The sequence below is a fragment of the Centroberyx affinis genome, unplaced genomic scaffold (genome assembly GCF_046629955.1).
Source record: "Centroberyx affinis isolate AG114_WGS23_722 - 3 ecotype Tasmania unplaced genomic scaffold, CSIRO-AGI_Caff_v1 ptg000288l_1, whole genome shotgun sequence".
NCBI classification, from domain to species: Eukaryota; Metazoa; Chordata; class Actinopteri; order Beryciformes; family Berycidae; genus Centroberyx; species Centroberyx affinis.
The window spans coordinates 5001-27611 of record NW_027278967.1 but is presented as its reverse complement, the minus strand read 5'-3'; the positions used below and the strand labels follow the sequence as shown (position 1 = coordinate 27611).

At 42.8% G+C, this 22611-nt stretch overlaps 1 protein-coding gene across 1 annotated transcript in view; it reads right to left on the bottom strand.

Moving 5' to 3' along the window:
* Positions 1 to 2246: 2246 nt before the first annotated feature.
* LOC139640528 (regulator of MON1-CCZ1 complex-like) overlaps positions 2247 to 22611 on the bottom strand; it is a gene marked incomplete at its 5' end in the record, with an annotated part of 25246 nt that continues 4881 nt past the window's right edge. Inside the window, 8 exons of the mRNA XM_071514702.1 lie at positions 2247 to 4192; positions 4576 to 4713; positions 6614 to 6701; positions 6915 to 6983; positions 8114 to 8218; positions 9510 to 9587; positions 9813 to 9932; positions 21431 to 21537. Coding sequence (XP_071370803.1) covers positions 4113 to 4192; positions 4576 to 4713; positions 6614 to 6701; positions 6915 to 6983; positions 8114 to 8218; positions 9510 to 9587; positions 9813 to 9932; positions 21431 to 21537 — 785 coding nt within the window. The remainder of the gene's footprint in view (positions 4193 to 4575; positions 4714 to 6613; positions 6702 to 6914; positions 6984 to 8113; positions 8219 to 9509; positions 9588 to 9812; positions 9933 to 21430; positions 21538 to 22611) is intronic.

Genomic DNA, 22611 nt, shown 5'->3' with positions numbered 1-22611 from the left:
GTACGTCTCTTTGGATAAAAACGTCAGCCAAATGGGAAACTGTAACTGTAACGTATGAAAAACATAATGTTGACATTATGCTAATTACCCTAGCAACCTAGAAATGGCTGCAGCTATTAGGATGTGATGGGATAGTCAGGCTAGCAACATGTTTAGCATACCAGAGCTAAAGCTAGTGGTTAAAGTATTTTAGGGTACTTCAGGTACCATTACACACCAGAAAGAACGTCTGCCAGTTTCCTCCATTCATTATTTTGTTTGTCAAGATCTTTATAAGCCGACAGAGAAATCCCAAACCAGCCGTAACCATTCTGTCTTCCGTCTTCCATTCAAAGACGATGTTGAACTCAGAACAAACATAAAAAAAAAACAGATTTTTGTCCGAATATGATTGGTTCTTGCGCTGTGACCGTCATGCTCATTTGCATAATATCCATTTTATTTTTAATCTTTTCTCATTGCATAGTGGGTCTTGTATGCATCACCACCTGTCCCATCATGCCATGCGGTTACTTGGTTCTCATAGACAATGACTGGAGGTGAACTGTTCGACTCGTGAAATCGCACCGGGTCTGCCGAAATTTAATATTGTAGTTTATATCATTACATTTGACAGCCAGATCACACAAAAACTGCCAGAAATCTATTTGGAAGCCAATAAATAATAAAATAAATCACATCAGGTGATTATTCAGGACCAGTGTTCCCTTTAAGCTGATTGTTTACATCTAATTATTTATTGCACTGACCAAATAATATCTTGTCAGTCATCTGTCTTTCCTCCATTTTGTCCACAGAAATTCAGTGGATATGCAAAAAGCAGATTTGTAAATTTTGGTGCCAAATAATATTAGATGCAGGAATGTTGCCATGGCTGAGTGTTTAATAAATTACCACCCCAGCACCACTTACTGAGTTTTAGTTACTTACACACTGTATAAATCACTATAAAATTTGTATTACATCTCCAAAATACTCACATTATGTGTTCTCTGCTGCCTAAATTTCAGTCTCATGTTCTCTTCCGTGATCAAAATGGAGCCTCAGCAAAGGTGTTTTTACCTGGGCGCCTCCCACTGAAGCCTATGGTAAAAAAACAAACAAACTACACAGCACAAAGTGTGACGGGTGATGACTGTGTGTGAGGTTGTATCAACAGCAGAGGTGGAAAGAGCTGTGAAATATTTTACTCAAAAAATTACCCAGGTAAAAGTGAAACCTCTGGAAAAAAAAATCCACCTGTTACTTCTGAGTGAAAACATTTATATGTTCGGCATTTAGCTGATGCTCCCACCCAGACAGAGTGAGCAGGGGCAGAGTTTGTGGGGCTCGAACCTGTGACCTTTCCATTATGGGACGGTCACTCCGGATTAGCTGAGTTGGTGCCATTCTGGCAAATATTTTGACAGACCAAAATCAGAAAAAGGTTTGGTGGGGATTCCTTTTTACCTCATATCAACAAAGCTATAGCATCCGTTATGCAAGGTAAAGTCCATAAATGTCATTGTATTCACTGTACCTATGTCTAAAAATTAAAACTTTAACTTAATTAGACTTTAGTTTATTTTCATTTTCCTGGTTCAGAAGTACAACTGAAAAAACCGGCTGGTCCAAATTCCTTTCTCTCTCTTCCACAGCTTCCTGAATCTGTGCAGTGGAGGGTAAAGCAGCCTTGTTTTGTTGTCTAGTCACTGATATCTACAGTGCCGTGAAAACGTTTGTTTATCACATTTTGTTGGGCTGTTACAAAATGATTTTAAAATTAAATTGTTTGATTTTTTGTGTGTGAGACCAATACAATGTTTTCTATTGCACTTAAGTAATGAGAAATTGTTATATATTTTTATGAAGTTACAAAATTTTAATAAATGAAAAATAGGGTGTGCAAAATTAAGTTCACCCCTTGAGATAAACTGTGTCACTGACAATATCTGATTAACATTTCATATCTTGTGCTGCTCTGATCTCATATTCAGGTTGTAACTGTGCTTTTGAATATTCAGAATTGTAGTTATTCCTTTTTAGCCAACAAAAGCTGATAACAGATCTCAATGGAATCTAAATGGATTTCAGGGTGTGGGATGGATCCAGTCTCAGAAAACAGGAGCATAGTGTGGAATGTGAGGTTCACTTATGGACCGCTTTGGGGTTCAGGTCTTCAAGACTAAAAGCCTGTGAGTGACTTTAAGTACAAGAGAGAAACTGCTATAAAAAAAAAAAAAAACACTTTTCTCGAGTTAGCTGTACAAAATGTCATTCATAGACATCACATTTATTTTATATTCAATTATCAATTCACTGTATTAAAAACATACATTTCCATGTCATTTAATGCAGTTCAGTGGCATTTGAATAAAAACATAGATTAGTTTAGCAGTGGTGACTGTTAGTTATACAATAATTCATTTTTTATCATACAAAATGACACAGTATTATATTTACTGTCAACCTCACACTGAGCCATTCACCTCATATGTACAGAACACAGACGAGCTAACATGAACATCATGTTATGGTACATCATGCTAACATCATGTTATGGTACATCATGTTAGCATCATGTTATGGTACATCATGTTAGCATCATGTTATGGTACATCATGCTAACATCATGTTATGGTACATCATGTTAGCATCATGTTAGCATCATGTTATGGCACAGGAGTGACACAACATGATAACATTCTCTACAGTTATGAGTTGAATCGTCTTCCACTCAAAACATTAAATTTTTCCAGACCTTTTTTTCCATTGGATATTTGATGATTTTGTCTGATAATCCCTCAGTTGGCCCGGAGTTACATAATTATACAGAAGCCTTCAGATGGAGAACAGTTGTCAGAAGTGAAGTGTTAAAGGTTCATTAAACTGAGATTCAATATTTGAGCGTTACATACATCTGTACATTCATAAAGATACCCAAGGTTGTGTAATTGAATTAGAAACATGATATTTAGACTCCCAATGATTTGAATTCAGTGCATGATTGCAATTATCTTGACAGTTCCAGACTTCTTCACGGTGCAAACGCTGTGGAATCTAGCATAACTGGCTAGTCCGGCTAGGTTTGGCCTAAAGCCAGGGTTAGTCCGCCTTGTGGTGAGACGATGTGACACTTTACTGACAGTTCAGACTGTGAGCAACAAGAAACAGGATCAGTCTCTTCCTCTCCTCCAGAGCTGAGCCACCAGGAAACTCAGCTGAAACTCAGCTGAACAAGCTGAACTTGTCACCGTCATCAACCCAGATTTCTCCTTCCTCGTTCCCTTTCTGATGCGATTTAGTTTCATGAGCAACAGTTCAACATGGAGGAGAAGTCGATTCCAGTCGTTCAAAGCTTCAGTTCGCTACAAATTTTATTTTGAAAGACGACAGGAAGAAACGACTCAGAGACGAAGCTTGGAGAACAGCTGATCCATCGCTGAGTCGATGCTGAGATCTGAAGACATTTTGAGGTTTTTCTGTTTATTACTAATTAATGCTACGTAATCAGCTCTTGCCAGCTAGCTATGTTAACTTGAAATGACATCCTACTATAAAATGAGGAAAACTCTGTCCTTCTGTCTGTCTGTCTGTCTGCATCCGTTTTGCTCCTCGATGGGTCGGCCAATCAATCTGAAACTGCACATGGGCACTGAGCATTGGCACAGGCAGGGACTGACGAAGCAGATTTTTCCATTTTCCCCAATTTACGCTGTTTATGCGCATTTGTGGCGAGTCTGCATGGAGTTGTGGCGCCCATCACCAGGTATGGACAACACAGCAGCAGCTAAAATACATGACTTTCAGGTTTAAATCATTGTAGCTGCAGACCGCTACATAGAACCAATCAGAGCCTCTGGCCCCGCCCACGATCTGTCAGAACAGAGCGACTCCTGGACCGAGTCGCTCACAGTGTGAACACGTAAAGCTCTGATACTTCAGGTCGCGTTATTATCCGTCACACCTGTTGGACCTGTCAGATCGTCTCATGGCCCTCCTGTGTGTCCCGAACCACCAGCTGAGAAACTCTCCAGTCACTCCAGTCCAAAGGCCGGCATCTTCTCTGTGAGATGCTGTGTGTGTGTGTGTGTGTGTGTGTGTGTGTGTGTGTGTGTGTTGGACCTGCTGGTTCAGACAGTAGCAGGTTTCATCAGAGCTTGCTCTCCAAACAGCTGCTTGAAGTGAACCACATGCTCCTCACAGTGCTCTCCTGGTGACACACACACACACACACACACACACACACACACACACACACGAGCTGGTTAGACACTACACTACATGGGAATAAGTGTGTGTGTGGGTTTTGACACAAAATAGACATAACACAGGCAAGGTTAGACACTACATTGTGTGTGTATCTGTGTGTGTGAGTGTGTGAGTTTGTCTATGTGTATGTATGTATGTATATATGTGTGTATACCTCTTTATGTGTGTGTGTGTGTGTGTGTGTGTATGTATGTGTGTATACATTTTTATGTGCGTCTGCCTCTCTAGGTGTGTGAGCATGTCTATCTTTGTGTTTAGGTGTGTGTGTTTCTACCTGTGTGTGTGTGTGTGTGTGTGTGTGTGTGTGTGTGTGTGTGTGTGTACCTGGGTTGAAGCCGGGGCTGCCCCTCAGTCGTTGGTTCCTCTGCTGGAAGGATCTGAACACGGTGTAGAACAGCATGTGGTCTCCGGTCTGCCGCGCCGCGTCCAGGAACTTCCTGGCCGACACGTTGTCATGACCACCTGGTGACACACAGCAGTTAAAGCTCCATCTCCTCCACTGTCCAGAGTTTTATTTTGTGTCTTTCTGTCCATTCAAAGCTGTGTGTGTGGTGTCATGAACCAAAAACACTCTCAATCCATTTCTCCACGTTTCATTTTCCAGCATCTCTCTGAGCCTTACCAAGAACAGGCCGTTTCTGTCGCCGTGTCTTTAAGGCTCATTAATATTAACGACCCCTCTGTTCCGATTGGCCTTTATCATCACAGAGGAGAGGGGAGTCCTGCTTTACACCTTATGACCTCACAACTCCGACACGTTGTCATGACCACCTGGTGAGGTCGGCTCGTTGGCTCATGACACTTAACTTCTCATCATCACTGTTCTGTGGTGAACCTCACTGCAGCACATTTTCAGGTTTTCAGCTGCATGAGGAATGTCACTACATCACATTTTCAAATTTACATACGGAATGTTAATCACATTTTCTGGACTTTTTTCTGAACTAGTCTGAATTGAGTCCTGAACTAGTCTGAAACCGGTCTGAATCGAGTCCTGAACTAGTCTGAAACTGGTCTGAATTGAGTCCTGAACTACTCTGAAACCGGTCTGAATCGAGTCCTGAACTAGTCAGAATCAAGTCCTGAACTAGTCTCAAACCGGTCTGAATCGAGTCCTGAACTAGTCAGAATCAAGTCCTGAATCGAGTCCTGAACTAGTCTGAAACCTGTCTGAATCGAGTCCTGAACTACTCTCAAACCGGTCCGAATCGAGTCCTGAACTAGTCCGAAACCGGTCTGAATCGAGTCCTGATCTAGTCTGAAACCGGTCTGAATCGAGTCCTGATCTAGTCTGAAAACTGTCTGAATCGAGTCCTGAACTAGTGTGAAACTAGTCCTAAACTATTGGGGAATTCATGCCTTTACTTCCTCATACTTAAGTGACTGGCAAGGAATATCCCTCGTATAAATAATTTGAATATGAACTAAACTAGTCTGAAACTAGTCCAAAGCTAGTCTGAATTTAGTCCAACACTAGTCTTTATCTAGTCCTAAACCAGTCTGAAATTAGTCTGAAACTACTCCTAAACTAGTCCAAAACTTTTCCTAAACTAGTCTAAAATTAGCTCTCCAAACCTTTTCCTGCAATCACCTTTCATTTAGTTTTGACAGCAGCAGGCTCAACGCAGCAGGGGAAATGTGTCCAGAAACTTTATTGGTTGCAGTGAAGACCCGCCCTTATCTGTCCGTATCTGTGTTCTGATTGGCTTGTGCCCTGTGCAACAACGACGTCAACGCAGATTAAAAAGAAGACGAAGAAGAGAGGGGCAGAAGCAAAGCCGGCTTTTTTTTTTTTCGTGCCAGTTCTCACTTATTTCTCAAGAGTTTTGTCACGGAAACGCCCGGAACTGTCAGCTGATCTGCTGGTTGTGTTCAAAGGAAATCACCTTTCGATTTTCCCATGCAGGGATTTTTAATAATTGGTAAAATTTTTAACAACTTGAACACACTGAGGGACATCAGCTCTGAATGAGATGAAGCATGATTTGTTTTGCAAAGGCACAACAGTTTACAGATACTTGTAAAAAAAAAAAAAAGAACTAGAGTCACAGTGTTGCTGCTGCTCTGTGATTGGACAGTGGCAGTGACATCATCGGCACGACAGACTTTGTCCTCCATTTTCAAATATCTCAATGAAACTACAGACTAGTTCAGACTGATTTCAGACTAGTTCAGGACTCAGACTGTATATGGTTGCATTTTAACGCCACCAGATCATTTGAGACACTGAGATAATGAGCTTCACAGGCAGTAGAGGCGGAATCGCAAACAAACAAACAAACAAACAAACAATGACCCCCCCCCCCCGGCGGTGTGTTTGGTGTGAACAGTGAGGATGAGGAGGAGTGTTACAGAGACGTACCGACGCTGCGGATGAATCTGAGCGCGCCCAGAACCTGCTGCTTCGACAACAGAACCTCCACAATCTCATCGTTGGCCGTGGACAGGCGCTGAAAAACACACACACACACACACACACACACACACACACAGGTGCACAAACACACACGTTCACACATATACAGAAAGACACAAACATAAAAACACATGCACACAGATGCATACATACACTAACTGTTATCAAAACAGCAGTATTAATATCAGTTTGGTGTGTGTGTGTGTGTGTGTGTGTGTGTCTGTGTGTGTGTGTGTGTGTCTCTTACCTTCAACATGTCCAGAGACAGCTGGTGTGCGGGGGGGTAGGTGCTCTCCAGAGACAGAAGCAAACAGGCCTGAGACCAAAAAAAAACAAAGACACTAACTGAACTGAAAGAAGAAAAACCCAAACACACAAACCACATTTCCCCTGTGAGAGGAAGGCTTGGGTTTGGAAACAGAAGTGAATTCAACTGAGCTGAGCTGGACTGAGGCACGATATAATGGTAAGCATAGGAAGCATCTATTAAAAAATATGGTTTATTTCAAAGAAAAAGAAAAATACTTATTAAATACTGACAGCTAAATGTTTAGGTAAATCTAGTCTAAATGAGTTTAGGACTAGTTTCTGACAACTTTTGAACTGATGTCGGACTGGTTTTGGATTTAGATTCTGGTCTGGAACTAGTTTATAGCAGCAGTTTAGGTGATATTTCATAATAGTTTTGTACTAGTTTCAGACAAGTGCTGCACTAGTTGAGGACTGGTTTGAGACTAGGACTAATTTTGGACTAGTGTAGGAATAGTTTCAGGAATATTTTTGGACTAGTTTAGGAGACGTTTCAGAGTAATTCTGGACTACATTCAGACTAATTTTGGACTAGTTTAGGAAAAGTTTTGGACTAGTTTCTGGGTAGTTTCAGACTAATTTCAGACTGGTTTAGGACTAGATAAAGACTAGTGTTGGACTAAATTCAGACTAGCTTTGGACTAGTTTCAGACTAGTTTAGTTCATATTAAAATAGTAATACTAGGGATATTCCTTGCCAGTCACTTTAGTATGAGGAAGTAAAGGCATGAATTCCCCAATAGTTTAGGACTAGTTTCAGACTAGTTCAGGATTCGATTCAAACTGGTTTTAGACTAGTTCAGGACTCGATCCAGACCGGTTTCAGACTAGTTCAGGACTCAATTTGGACCGGTTTCAGACTAGTTCAGGACTTAATTCAGACCGGTTTCAGATTAGTTCAGGACTCCATTCAGACTGGTTTCAGACTAGTTCAGGACTCGATTCAGACCGGTTTCAGATTAATTCAGGACTCGATTCAGACTGGTTTCAGACTAATTCAGACTGGTTTCAGACTAGTTCAGGACTCGATTCAGACTGGTTTCAGACTAGTTCAGACCGGTTTCAGGCTAGTTCAGGACTCGATTCAGACTGGTTTCAGACTCGTTCAGGACTCGATTCAGACTAGTGTGACCTCACCAGTGGTTTGGAGTCGCTGAGGACGTGGTACTGCAGGAACTGGTGCAGCATGTAGAACAGGTTGTGTTGCACCAGCGTCTTGATGACCAGCTCATACAGGTAGTGCTGCGGGACAGAACGAGTCAACTCAGCACAAACACAAACATGTTTGGGCTGCAAACAAGATCAGATCACAGGACGGCCCGTCATGTGGTGCAGAGCGGAGGTCAGGGGTCAGCTGCATAAAGCCAGTTTAAGACTAGTCTGAGCCTTAGACTGGTCTTAGATTCTCAGGTTGGACTAGTCTAATTAAGACCGTCTGTTACTTAAATATTACGACTGACTTATTTTGAGGCAGGAAAGTTAGCCACCTTCCCCCCGGCTAATCTTGAGTTAAGAACTTTGTCGTCATGGCAACAAGTCGGCCTAACTGTCAGAGTGGGAAGTTTAAATACTGAAGCTGTTTCATAAAAGACGGCAAATCTCTGTTTTTTGGAAAGAGAACGAGACAGAAACACATTAGAGTTTGACTTAAGGTCATATTTAAGTCTAAGACCGGGTCTATCTTTATGCAACTGGCCCCAGGTCAGAGCAGCAGGTTAAAGGATTACAGGAGCAGAAGATCACAGGTTTGATCCTGGACCGGCTGTGAAAATCTGGGCGGGGCTTCTGAGTGAGCAACTGGTGCTGAAACGATTAATCGATCGACAGAAAATTAATCGATTAGAATTTTGATAATCGGCTAATCGTTTTAGTGATTTATTAAGTAAAAAAAATACCAAACACTTGCTGACTGCAGCTTCACAAATGCTAAGATTTGCTACTTTTCTCTGTTTCTTCTCATTTTTTTAAGGCATTTGTCATTATTTTTGACATTTTATAGATCTTTCAATTTCCTAAACAATGGTCCAATTAAATAAATACACTATTCTCAGCATTGATATGGAGAAATACAAAAATCCTGAATGAGCTGACATGAAGCAAGATGAGGTTTCAATATAACTGATATGCTGATCATGCTGTTTATTAGTGATGGAATCTAAAAATGTGACAGATGACTAAACAAAACTCTGCAGCCCTAACTGGATGTGGAACCAAAAAGATTTCCTCCAAGCTGGGAACTCACACTGAATCTATTATAATCCATCAGAATATCAATCAATCAAAATCAATCAAAACTGTATTGATAAGAGCACTTTTCGTACAAATGGATGCATTTCAAAGTGCTTTCCAGTGCAGCAGATAAGACAGGAAATGGACAGGAAACGCATCAATAAGAGACCGATACACAGAACAGTAAGATGTAAAACAAAAGAATAAAGTAAGACACAATATAAAATAATACAAATAAGAAAAATAAGATGAGCTAACACATTACACACCTAGTTAAAAAGAGAAAACAGAGGAAACATGGTACCTGTACAGTGATCTGGAACTGGTTCAGAGAGCGGATGTACTCCATCAGCACCGCAATGATGAACTTATGGGAAACACCCTGCAGACCACACACACACACACACACACACACACACACACACACACACACACACACACACACACAGAGTTATGGTCTTGTTATTTTGAAGCATTTACCTTTCTTGTTATTGTGCTTCTTCTACGTTCTACTAGATTCAGACTAGTTTGTGTCTGCATCTGTCTGTGAAAGATGATGGTGTGTGTGAGTGTGTGTGTGTGTGTGTGTGTGTGTGTGTGTGTCTACCTTCCTCTCGGTGAAAGCAGACAGGACGTGTGTGTACATGTCTGATTGGTCGATGACAGCCTGGGTTCTGACCGGACGCTTCTGGGCGGCGCTGCCTCGACTCGGACCCGACTCCATCGCCTGAACACACACACACACACGCACACACACACATCTGAAATACTGGTTCACACAAACACACACACACATACAGCGGCCTGCATTCTGTATAGCTGATAGATTGATACAGGAGCTTTAATTTTTCGGCAGCTTGTTTGGAAGGTTAAAGAGAGATAAGAGACGGCCTTCAACTCCAGAAGCTGCTTAATCGGAAACACTTGGCTTCAGTTCGGACTTTCCAGCAGTGGGACGGGGCAGATGCTGTGTTCTCAGGGGGGGCGGAGCCAGGTGGGGGAGAGGGGGGCGGAGCCAGGAGGGGAGGGAGGGAGGGAGCGGCGGGTATTTAAGGAGGGCGGAGCCGAGCCTCAAGAGACTGACGGAGCTGAGGATGAGGGCCGCTGTGGTTCTGCTGCTGCTGCTGTGCTGTGGGCCCGGGCCGGGGGGGGGGAGGGCCGGGGCGCCGGGCGGGGGGGAGGAGGGGAGGGGGGCGGGGGAGGGGGAGGGGGAGGGGGAGGGAGGGCAGGTCGCCGCCAACACCACCACCGAGCCCGACGTCTGGCTGGAGCTGCAGGTGCTGAGGGAGATCGTTCACCTGATGGGAGCCAAGGTGGAGAGGGTGGAGAGGGAGAACGCAGGTACTTGGAGGGGGAGGGAGGGGGAGAGGGGGGGGTGTTGGCGTTTCCGTTTGTCCCGTAACCCGACAGCCAGCAGCGGAGAGCGGGACGGGTGTTTGGAGTGGATTTGGTGGATTTGGTGGTTTGTCTGTGCTTTTTTATCGGTTTGGTGCTGCCTTTTGTGGATGGAGCTGTTGGTTTTTTTCAGGGACATTTCAGGGGTTTCTCACTGGTTCCAAGCTTTTGAACAGTAGTGTACTACACAGGGCTGTCATGGTGAAGGAAGTTCCCCTGTGGTGATTTAGGGTGGCTCAACAGCGCGGTATGCGGCGTATGCGATACGTCATATGCTAATTTGCAATATCAATATCTATATATCTCAATATCAATATATAACCTACAGTCTCCGCTCGCAGCAGAGGGAGGGGGGCTACGCTGTGTGTGGGAAGAGCTGAGATCATCAGACCTCTCTGGACGTATCAATTTATTGGCAAATGCTTTGGGATTCAACACTTTAACATGACCATGGGGAACGTGGTCAGAAAAAGTCTCCAGATTTGTCGCTAGTCGCTTTTCAGAAATAAAGTCGCCAGGGGGTTCTGAAAAGTCGCTAAATCATGAAAAAAAGAAAAAACGTAAACATAGTTGGTTGTGGCGGTTTGCTTGTCTATATTGCAATATTGCAATATTGCAATATTGCGGTTATTGCGACAGCCCTAGTCCTACGTATCGCCATTTTATTTTTTTAATCGTGTTTCTCATTTCATGACTTGTACTGTCGGGTCTCTCATGTGGTTCAACACACTTTTATGCAAAGTTCCATCTGTTTTCTAGTTGTATCTGTTTATCTCTTGTATTTATTTATTTATTTAATTGTGGTACTTTTACAGCACTGTCTCTTTGGATTTTATATATTGTATGTAAAGCACTTTGTAAACATTTAGAAAAGTGCTATACAAATATAGTTGTTATTATTATTATTTTGAGGTTTATTCCCAAAACTTACTGGTGTAAAACTTGATAAATTCCAAACCTTTTACACAAATCACACCACTGCCAGCTTAATCTAGTTGTAGCAAAAAGATCTGCCAGCAAAAATCATTTTTGTCAGCACAGATTAGCCGTTGCGGTTCCAAACACACCTGGAGAGAGCTTCACTGACTGGGGAGAGAGAGAGCGGCAGACTGGGGAGAGAGCGGCAGACTGGGGAGAGAGCGGCAGACTGGGGAGAGAGCGGCAGACTGGGGAGAGAGCGGCAGACTGGGGAGAGAGCAGCAGACTGGGGAGAGAGCGGCAGACTGGGGAGAGAGCAGCAGACTGGGGAGAGAGAGAGCGGCAGACTGGGGAGAGAGCGGCAGACTGGGGAGAGAGCAGCAGACTGGGGAGAGAGAGAGTGGCAGAGTGGGGAGAGAGCTTCACTGACTGGGGAGAGAGCTTCACTGACTGGGGAGAGAGCGGCAGACTGGGGAGAGAGCAGCAGACTGGGGAGAGAGAGAGTGGCAGACTGGGGAGAGAGCTTCACTGACTGGGGAGAGAGCTTCACTGACTGGGGAGAGAGCAGCAGACTGGGGAGAGAGCGGCAGACTGGGGAGAGAGCAGCAGACTGGGGAGAGAGAGAGCGGCAGATTGGGGAGAGAGCAGCAGACTGGGGAGAGAGAGAGCGGCAGACTGGGGAGAGAGCTTCACTGCAGACTGGGGAGAGAGCAGCAGACTGGGGAGAGAGAGAGCGGCAGACTGGGGAGAGAGCTTCACTGCAGACTGGGGAGAGAGCAGCAGACTGGGGAGAGAGAGAGAGCGGCAGACTGGGGAGAGAGCTTCACTGCAGACTGGGGAGAGAGCAGCAGACTGGGGAGAGAGCTTCACTGCAGATTGGGGAGAGAGCGGCAGACTGGGGAGAGAGAGAGCGGCAGACTGGGGAGAGAGACAGCAGCAGACTGGGGAGAGAGCTTCACTGCAGATTGGGGAGAGAGCAGCAGACTGGGGAGAGAGCAGCGTGTTGAGGTCGACTTATGATTGGATTTCCCACTCTGACGTGTGAAAGTCGTTTTTAATCCGCAGCAGAAAGGAGAAATCAACCGATCGGCTTTTCTCTGTGGAGAAACGACTTCAGATTCTCAGTTTCATGTTGTATTTTACACCAAGTGACTAAAAAAACATTTTAATGAGAACTTGTGTATTTTAGTTGGCTATGCCTTTAAGGGCAAATACCGTCTAGAAACTCTGCTATTGCTGCACATTTTACATTTTTTTTTTCTTATTACTGTATCGTATGTCTGTGTGTTACTTGTCATCAGAGGTGGAAAGTAACTAAGTACATTTACTCAAGTACTGTACTTCAGTACAGTTTTGAGGTTCTGGCACTTTACTTGAGTATTTCCACTTTGTGAGACTTTCTACCTTTCCTCCTCTACATCTCAGAGGGAAATCTTCTTCTTCTTCCTCCTCTACATTTATCTGCCGGCTGGAGTTACTAGTTACTTTGCAGAATAAGGTTTTACACACAAAACATACGATAAGCTCATAAAATATGTTGCATTGTTAGAGTTTAAACTCCCAGACAGTTTATGGAGCAGTTAGACCGACAACATTAAAATACTTCTGACAGGTTCATGCTTCAATAATTTAACTCTCTGACAGAATGAAGACTTTTACTTTGATACTTCAGTTCATTTTATTGATAATACTTCTATACTTTTACTGAAGTAAACTTTTGAATGCATAACTTTTACTTTTGATGAAGTATTTTTTCCATTATGGTATTGCTACTTTTACTTAAGTATAGGATTTGAGTAATTCTACTATTTGGAACAAGACATTTGACTGTCATAAAGTGTCCCAGTAACAACTATTTCATGCCTGCTACAAAACACATTTCTCCAGAAAACCCTGTTCTGTCTGTTCTGAAGTCCAGTCAGTGTTTGTTGAAGCCGACCTCGTGCCTGTTGCTGTGTTCAGTGCTGGACCACAGAGTGACGGAGGGAGAGGAGGAGGCAGCGGCTCTCAGAGCGGAGCTGAGCGCCTCCAACACCGAGCTGCAGCTGCAGAAGAAGAAGCTGGAGGATCTGGAGAGGGAGAACGCAGGTGGGACCCCCCCCCCCCCACACACACACACACAGCTAGTATTTACTTACACCTAATAATGTGTGGAGAACCGCTACAGAAAAACTACTGCGGTACCTGGCTGCAGAAACTGTATTATAAAAGAGTTTATCCCAAAAACGGTATATTATTTTGTTGTGTTTCGTGTCATATTTACTAGTGCTGAAACAATTCGGCGATTAATCAATCAGTCGATCGACAGAAAATTAATCGATTATAATTTTGATAATCGATTAATAGTTTTAGTCATTTATCAAGTAAAAAATACCAAACATTTGCTGGTTACAGCTTCACAACTGTTAAGATTTGCTGCTTTTCTCTGTTTCATATCATTATAAAATAAATACTTTGGGTTTTTTTGTCTGCTGGTCAGACTGAGGAAGAAATTTTAAGAATCACTTTAGACTCTGGGATCTTGTGATGGGCATTTGTCATTATTTTTGACATTTTCTACTAAACATGATTAATCGATTAATTGAAAAAATAATAGTTAGATTGACCAATAATGAAAATAATCTTTAGCTGCAGCCCTAATATTTACTATCATTAGTTTGCATAAAATCCACACTCAGAAATGTGAATCTTTAAAAAGGAGCATTAAGTAATCTAAGGCTTCTTTATTGGCTACCAGTAGGAACCGAGCAGATTCGACACAAAAAATAACATTAAGAACAGGTAGGGTGACATATTTCTGTGAAAAAAGCATATTGATTATCTTGGCCGATAAAAAATATTCTTGGCAGGTGTTTTTTTTATTTATTTAACCCTTTTTATCAAACCCTTTTTTTTAAGTTTATCAGCCCTTGTCAGTTGAGGCAGAAAGTTAATTTCTGACACCACAGATGGATCTATTTTAATTCTTTTAGTTTCGGTACAGTCGACCACACTGTTCTTTTTGCTGCTGATGTTCCCTGCCGTGTTTTTTAATCCCTCATGTTGTAAAGCACTATGATCTTTAAAGCGCTAACACACAGGCTTCCTGCAGAGTTTCAATTTCAAAACTCCAGACTTTTTCCAGACCTTATTTCCTTGATTTGATGTGAAGATTTTGGTTTTCTGTACAGTTTACAGAGATTGTCGTCTTGTCTCTACTAACTGCCACATCATGGATGATGAAGATTATTCTTCAGTGACAAAAACAAGAGATATTAGAGATGACGAACGTTTAAACAAAAGAAAACGTGTAGCTGCATGTACATCGGGACATTATAACAATATTTTTCCATAATTGTGCGATTCCCAAACGTTAAGACCTGGAAAATACCCAATTCTTTTCCCAGACCTGTGTAGGAACTCTGTATATACAGTAAATGTTGACTTGACTTAAAGTTAAAGTGCTGACTGTCCGCTTTAATTTGAGGATGTTTTTCAGCCACACTGGAAGACACCAACAACAACAAAAAAAAAACCAAATCCATAAAAGCTTTGGTGTGATTCGTCTCTGTGCTTCCAGCTCAGGACTCTGCGGTGTCGTCCCTCGGACACAGAGTGACCCACACCGAGAGGGAGGTGGAGGAGCTGCAGACACAAAAACCAGGTCAAGAGGTTTTCTGTTGCTCGTTTGAAAATATATGAGACTTCATGAGGGAGCTTCATCTTCCAAATCTTACAAAGACACCGACTACGTTTACATGGACTGCAATAATCCGACTATTGACCTTATTCTAAATAAGACAATATTTCGATTAAGGTGTTTACATGAGCTGCTTATAGAATATTCCATTTATATTCCCGTTTACATGCTACAGAGCAGAGTCCCATTAATGACTGAAGACACGCCCACATCACCTCCTGTGTCTGAGTTTCCCTCCAGAATTTAACCTGAAACCCTTTCTGTCATGTTGTTTTCTGTCATGTTGTTTTCTGTCATGTTGTTTTCTGTCATGTTGTTTTCTGTCATGTTGTTTTCTGTCATGTTGTTTTCTGTCATGTTGTTTTCTGTCATGTTTTCTGTCATGTTGTTTTCTGTCATGTTGTTTTCTGTCATGTTGTTTTCTGTCATGTTGTTTTCTGTCATGTTGTTTTCTGTCATGTTTTCTGTCATGTTGTTTTCTGTCATGTTGTTTTCTGTCATGTTTTCTGTCATGTTGTTTTCTGTCATGTTGTTTTCTGTCATGTTTTCTGTCATGTTGTTTTCTGTCATGTTGTTTTCTGTCATGTTGTTTTCTGTCATGTTGTTTTCTGTCATGTTGTTTTCTGCCATGTTGTTTTCTGTCATGTTTTCTGTCATGTTGTTTTCTGTCATGTTGTTTTCTGTCATGTTGTTTTCTGTCATGTTGTTTTCTGTCATGTTGTTTTCTGTCATGTTTTCTGTCATGTTGTTTTCTGTCATGTTGTTTTCTGTCATGTTGTTTTCTGTCATGTTGTTTTCTGTCATGTTGTTTTGACTCTGATAGGACGTCATAGTGTGATTAAGGTGTTATTGATACTACTATTACTACTATTAACAGTTAACTAATGTGTCTGGTAATCATTTACTAATGGTGTTCATGTTAACTAAGGTATTAATTGATACATTATTTAATAGTCATCTTTATAAACTATTAAATAATGCATAAATGAATACCTTAGTTAACATGAACACCATTAGTAAATTACACATTAGTTAACTGTTAATTAAGGGTTAGTTAACTTAACTTAGTGACCCTTATTGTAAAGTGTTACCAAAATCATTACCTGAAGTTAATCATAATCCTCGCTTAAATACAGTAGATCGAGTTAGTAAAAGTGCTATCATTTTATCAGCCAAGCACTAAAGTCACCTGCTAATCTTTAAAAAGGATCAGAATTTGTTTTCATTTTGTGCTATCAGTGATTTTGTAAGAGCAGATGTCACGTTTTTCAAATGATTGAGATCTAATTTTTGGAACCAAACTGCATGTGGCTGGTGAAACAACAACTCAGAATTAGATACATGATTTCCTTTCAAAAACGGTTTAAATTTGACCTAAAATTCATCAGTCAGTATTTCAAAAATACAAATGATTCTGTCCTCAAAAAAACAATACTATTTTGTACGCAAAGATCTCAAAGACGACTGTTTCATTTCTAATTGCGTGTTTTCCTGCCACACACACACACACACACACACACACACACACACACACACACAGAAATCTGGAAGGTGGCGTTCTCCACCGCTCTGACTGATGGCGGGTTAGTGGGAAGCTTCGAAGAAGAAATAACGCTGATCTACAGTAAAGTCTTCACCAACACTGGACAGGCCTACAACCCCTCTACAGGTAGTGACCCAACACACACACACACACACACACACACACACACCCACACACACACCCACACACACACACCTAACCTTTTTGTCTAAAGGACGCAGTGTCTGGTAAATTCTAAAACTTCCTATGTACTTTGACTATTTTACAAGCCAACTCAAATTTTACAATATGGGAGAGTAGACAAAGTAAACAGGCACAGACTAAGTTTACCAGTGTTTGGCTTTTGACAGAGAAAGAATTTCTTTTTTTTTTTAAATTAATATACAATTACAATTTCCCATTTGGCAGACGCTTTTATCCAAACTGACGTACACATGAGATTTTCATACAACACAAGGAAGGATCTAGTCAGGAGAGAACAACGAGAGTAAGAGCCATAAAGCTAAGATCTGGTCCAACAGGACAGAGGAGCTACGAGGCAGAGCATAGAGGCAGAGAATTCATTTTTATTTATTACACAGTCTATCAGGTGAGAAGGTGTTCACTAAAGAGCTGGGTCTTTAGCCTTTTCTTAAAGATCGAGAGGGACTCTGCGGATCGAATGGAGTTTAGTAACTCGTTCCACCACCGAGGAACCACAGAAGAAGAGTCTGGCTAGAGACTTAGGGCGTTTTCACACCTATAGATCGTTTGCTCTGGTCTGAATCAGTTGATGAGTTTGTAAACTTGGAGCGTTTTCCCTTTGGTTCGGTTTCTTTTCACATGGGAGAAAAATCCAAGCGAACCAAAATGCATCACTGCAAACCAGGTGAGAACGTTCACTCCGCTTATTGGTCAGATGTGTCTGGGGCGGGAGCAAGAAAGTAAATACAGGAAGAAGGTCCTGTGTTCTGGACTAGTGCACATTGCTCTGCAACATGGAGCAACGGCAGAGTTGGCATTTGCTCATAACTGTAATTATCTGGGCAATATACCAGGCAACACTGTACCAGGAGAATGCTGAATGCATTTTGAGAAAACGTCTGGAAAATGCTATACTGGCTGTACCTGCTATACCTGCTATACCTGCTGTACCTGCTGTACCTGCTGTACCTGCTGTACCTTGGCAGAGCGTAGTGGGCCGGAGGGAGCGCAGACCTGAATGAGGGAGTTCAGGTCGGCCGGAGCCGTTTTGGTTGCTGCTTTGTAGGCGAGCATCATTATTGGTTGGAGTTTTATTTACGCCTCCTGGTGCAGCATGATGTCACCATTAAAGCAATATTCCCCATAGTTTTATCATTTGTAGTGTTCAGATTTTTACTTCCCATTCATTTGAATGGAAACATTGAACACGTCGGTCAACAGATTCAATGATAGATCCTGCTGTAAGACAACAAAGCATCCTGGGTGCATTGTCGTTTTGCGTTTCTATTCTTGGTTTACACTAAAATTAGTATTTAAAAATAAAAGTAGATCCGGTCTCCCAAACAGGAACTATCTCTCCTAAATGGTATCCCTCCGCTGTGTTCTCTTCTATCAATAAAAAAGCTGTTTGGTGAGATTCTGTTCTGAAGCTTTGGACCAACAGTCAGCTGGAAATCACAGCAGCAGGATCTGATGCTGGATCTGTTCTCCAACGTGTTCAATGTCAGTTTCCATTCAAATGAATGGGAAGAAAAAATCTGAACACTACAAACTGGTCCAGCTGCATCTGATCTCGGTGAGTAGATTATATTCTGGTTTTCATAATAACCCCCATGTTGAAACTAAGTGGAATATTGCTTTTAAGATACACTGTTCTCCTGGCAGGAACAGGAATGGGAGTTCAGTTCATGGAGACTTTTATTTTGGATTATTTCTGCTGCAGGCGTCTTCACAGCGCCGGTGGGAGGAGTCTACTACTTCAGATTCACCGCCTTCGGCTTCTACACCACCAAATGGACGGGGGTGAAGCTCTACAGGAACGACACGTATCTGATGTGGAACGCAGAGCGCCCCACCGACAACGAGGACACCCACACCTACATCTCCAACGCTCTGGTCCTGGAGCTGCAGCCGGGCGACACGGTCTACATGAACCTCCCCGCAGGGCAGATGATCTACGACGAGCCAGGCAACTTCTCCACCTTCAGCGGCTTCCTGCTCTTCACTTTGTAAATTTTCACTTTTCATCTAAGCTCACCCTTATCCTCCACCTGTAGTCCTTATCCTCCACCTGTAGCCCTTATCCTCCACCTGTAGTCCTTATCCTCCACCTGTAGCCCTTGTCCTCCACCTGTGGCCCTTATCCTCTACCTGTGGCCCTTATCCTCCACCTGTGGCCCTTATCCTCCACCTGTAGAGCCCTTATCCTCTACCTGTAGTCCTTATCCTCTACCTGTAGTCCTTATCCTCCACCTGTAGCCCTTTTCCTCTACCTGTAGCCCTTATCCTCCACCTGTAGTCCTTATCCTCCACCTGTGGTCCTTATCCTCCACCTGTAGCCCTTATCCTCTACCTGTAGAGCCCTTATCCTCTACCTGTAGCCCTTATCCTCCACCTGTAGCCCTTATCCTCCACCTGTAGTCCTTATCCTCCACCTGTGGTCCTTATCCTCCACCTGTAGCCCTTATCCTCTACCTGTAGAGCCCTTATCCTCTACCTGTGACCCTTATCCTCCACCTGTAGCCCTTATCCTCCACCTGTAGCCCTTATCCTCCACCTGTAGCCCTTATCCTCCACCTGTAGCCCTTATCCTCTACCTGTAGAGCCCTTATCCTCTACCTGTAGCCCTTATCCTCTACCTGTGACCCTTATCCTCCACCTGTAGCCCTTATCCTCTACCTGTAGCCCTTATCCTCTACCTGTGACCCTTATCCTCCACCTGTAGCCCTTATCCTCCACCTGTAGTCCTTATCCTCCACCTGTGGTCCTTATCCTCTACCTGTGACCCTTATCCTCCACCTGTAGCCCTTATCCTCCACCTGTAGCCCTTATCCTCCACCTGTAGCCCTTATCCTCTACCTGTAGCCCTTATCCTCTACCTGTGACCCTTATCCTCCACCTGTAGCCCTTATCCTCCACCTGTAGCCCTTATCCTCCACCTGTAGTCCTTATCCTCTACCTGTAGCCCTTATCCTCTACCTGTGACCCTTATCCTCCACCTGTGTCCTTATCCTCCACCTGTGGCCCTTATCCTCTACCTGTAGTCCTTATCCTCTACCTGTAGCCCTTATCCTCCACCTGTAGCCCTTATCCTCTACCTGTGGCCCTTATCCTCCACCTGTAGCCCTTATCCTCTACCTGTGACCCTTATCCTCCACCTGTAGAGCCCTTATCCTCTACCTGTGGCCCTTATCCTCTACCTGTGGCCCTTATCCTCTACCTGTGGCCCTTATCCTCTACCTGTGGCCCTTATCCTCCACCTGTAGCCCTTATCCTCTACCTGTAGTCCTTATCCTCCACCTGTAGCCCTTATCCTCCACCTGTAGTCCTTATCCTCCACCTGTAGCCCTTATCCTCCACCTGTAGTCCTTATCCTCCACCTGTAGCCCTTATCCTCCACCTGTAGCCCTTGTCCTGAGTGAAAGTTTTGGCTAAATTCATAAAATGTAAATGTAAATCGCTGTGTGTGTGCGGGCGCTAGCACATTAACTTGCATTTCTATATTGGAAACAATTAAAAATGTCTTTCCATAAATTCTCATGGAGGTATGGTTTGATTTTGACATTTTAATGCCAAAATTTAATTTGCAGTAAAACGCTGAAAAATAAAACATCCTTCAGACAAACTGAAAGGAAAATGATACACAGAATATGTGACAATAAAATGTAATACATCACATTAAATCACTATGCTTAAAGTAGGCCTTACTCTGTTGCAAAGAAATATGTAGAAACTGTAATGAGAATTCATATCCATGCAATAAAGCAGCATTAAAAGTGACAAATACTTGTTTTTATTGACGTGCTACTCTGAGTAAAGTGCTATCTTAAAATCTCAGTGGGTGGGAAAGTGAGTTTTGAAAGCCAGACATTTGCATGCATCAATAACCCTATCACATATATTATAGTCATAGTCAAAATCTGACTTATTGGCTTTTTAAAGTTAGACTTGGAGTAAACGTATTATTCTCTGTAAATAACAAACTTCATGAATAGAGAACAGTTCTGCAGTTACTTTGCTCCCAAACCAAGACGCTTAAAGGTCCACATGGTGTAAAGCAGGACTCCCCTCTCCTCTGTGATGATAAAGGAGTCGGATGGTCTAAACGCACGGTCGCCAACTAAATCCACACGATCCATATTATACATATACATACACATAATATAAAATATTGAAAAATCTGTGCCTGTATAATGTATAGCAATTACTATCGCGATATGAATATTTAGCAATCACAAATAATCGCAATATGATTATTTGTCAATATCATGCAGCCCTAATGCTTACTACTGCTATTATTATCTATTAAGGCACTGAAATTATTTCCTTTTATTTACTGTCATCACTTTCATTCATTCTCATTTACTTGGAAAAGAAGGAAAACAAAACTACAAAAAAAAGCTCAAAAGCTTATCTCTGCTTTTACCCTACTGCTTTGCAATTTATATGTATATATTTGTTCATTTATTTACTCATCCATTAATTTATCTGAGGTGCCGGCACTCACCAGCGTGTACGTCTGCTCCGCCTCCAGGTATTCCTTGTAAACTTGGTTCAGTTTGTCGAAGACCGTCGCCACGACCGGAAGACTGCCCTTCTCCCCCCCCTCCAGGACTGAGAGAGAGAGAGAGACAGAGAGAGAGAGAGAGAGAGAGAGAGAGAGAGAGAGAGAGAGAGAGAGAGAGAGAGAGAGAGAGGCAAGCAGAGAGAGAGAGACAGAGAGACAGAGGATGACCTTCTTACAGTCTCTTGATAAAAGCAGGCGGACAGGTGGAAAACAAGACTAGGTCAAATCCTAGTATATGGCTGGACCGTGTATTCGTGTGCCACGAGCCACGGCCGACCAATGGTGTTACTAACTCCGCTGTAGACTGTTAATATACAGAATAATAGTCCATACTAGGGTTGGGCGGTATCCAATTTTTGACACTGTTAAACCTTCCCCAAATTTTCCCGTGGTATACGGTATTACCGTCTGATTAAAAATCACTTTGTAGGGCTTGGAGGGAGCCGCCAATTCCAAATGATGAATTTATGTAGTCGCTGCTATACCGTTTCCCGCCACAAGGTGGCTGCAGTGCACTTCAACTGTGATTTTCACACAACGACAAAAATGTGATACATGTTCCAGTTTTATTCTCTGAACAACATCAGAAACGGAATAGCAAACGTTACATATTTACAACATATTTACAGTGGATGGTCCTGCTTGGGCAGCAGCAGCAGCGGGGGGCTTTGAACTGGACGGGATGTTCATCCTCGCAGCGGTTAGTGGGTGATTGATTCTGAGATGGGCACGTAAAACGAGAGAAGGACCGGTTCGGGGCTATTTAGCCAGACTAGGTAGCTGGCTTAGCTTGCTAGCTCTATGCTAATGTCCGCCTAGCTTGCTAGTTAGCCTGGCTAGCTAACGTCAATATGGCTAGCCTAGTTCGCACCGTCCGTGCAGGCGGGGGGTTGATCTTCGCTGAATGGTCGAATAGTTCCCAGTGAATATCGAATAGTATTTTTGCTTGAAATGCCCATCCCAAGTCGGAACCCGAAATGCTGCCAAATTGCAGCAGTTGCATCTTTTTAGGGACCAACTCGCTTGCGCTCGCCATCTTTTTTTTCTAACTCTCCCTTCTGAGGAGAAGCTGTCACATGACGCGCGATTATGATCGCTTCTAAATAGTTAGTCTTTTTTGA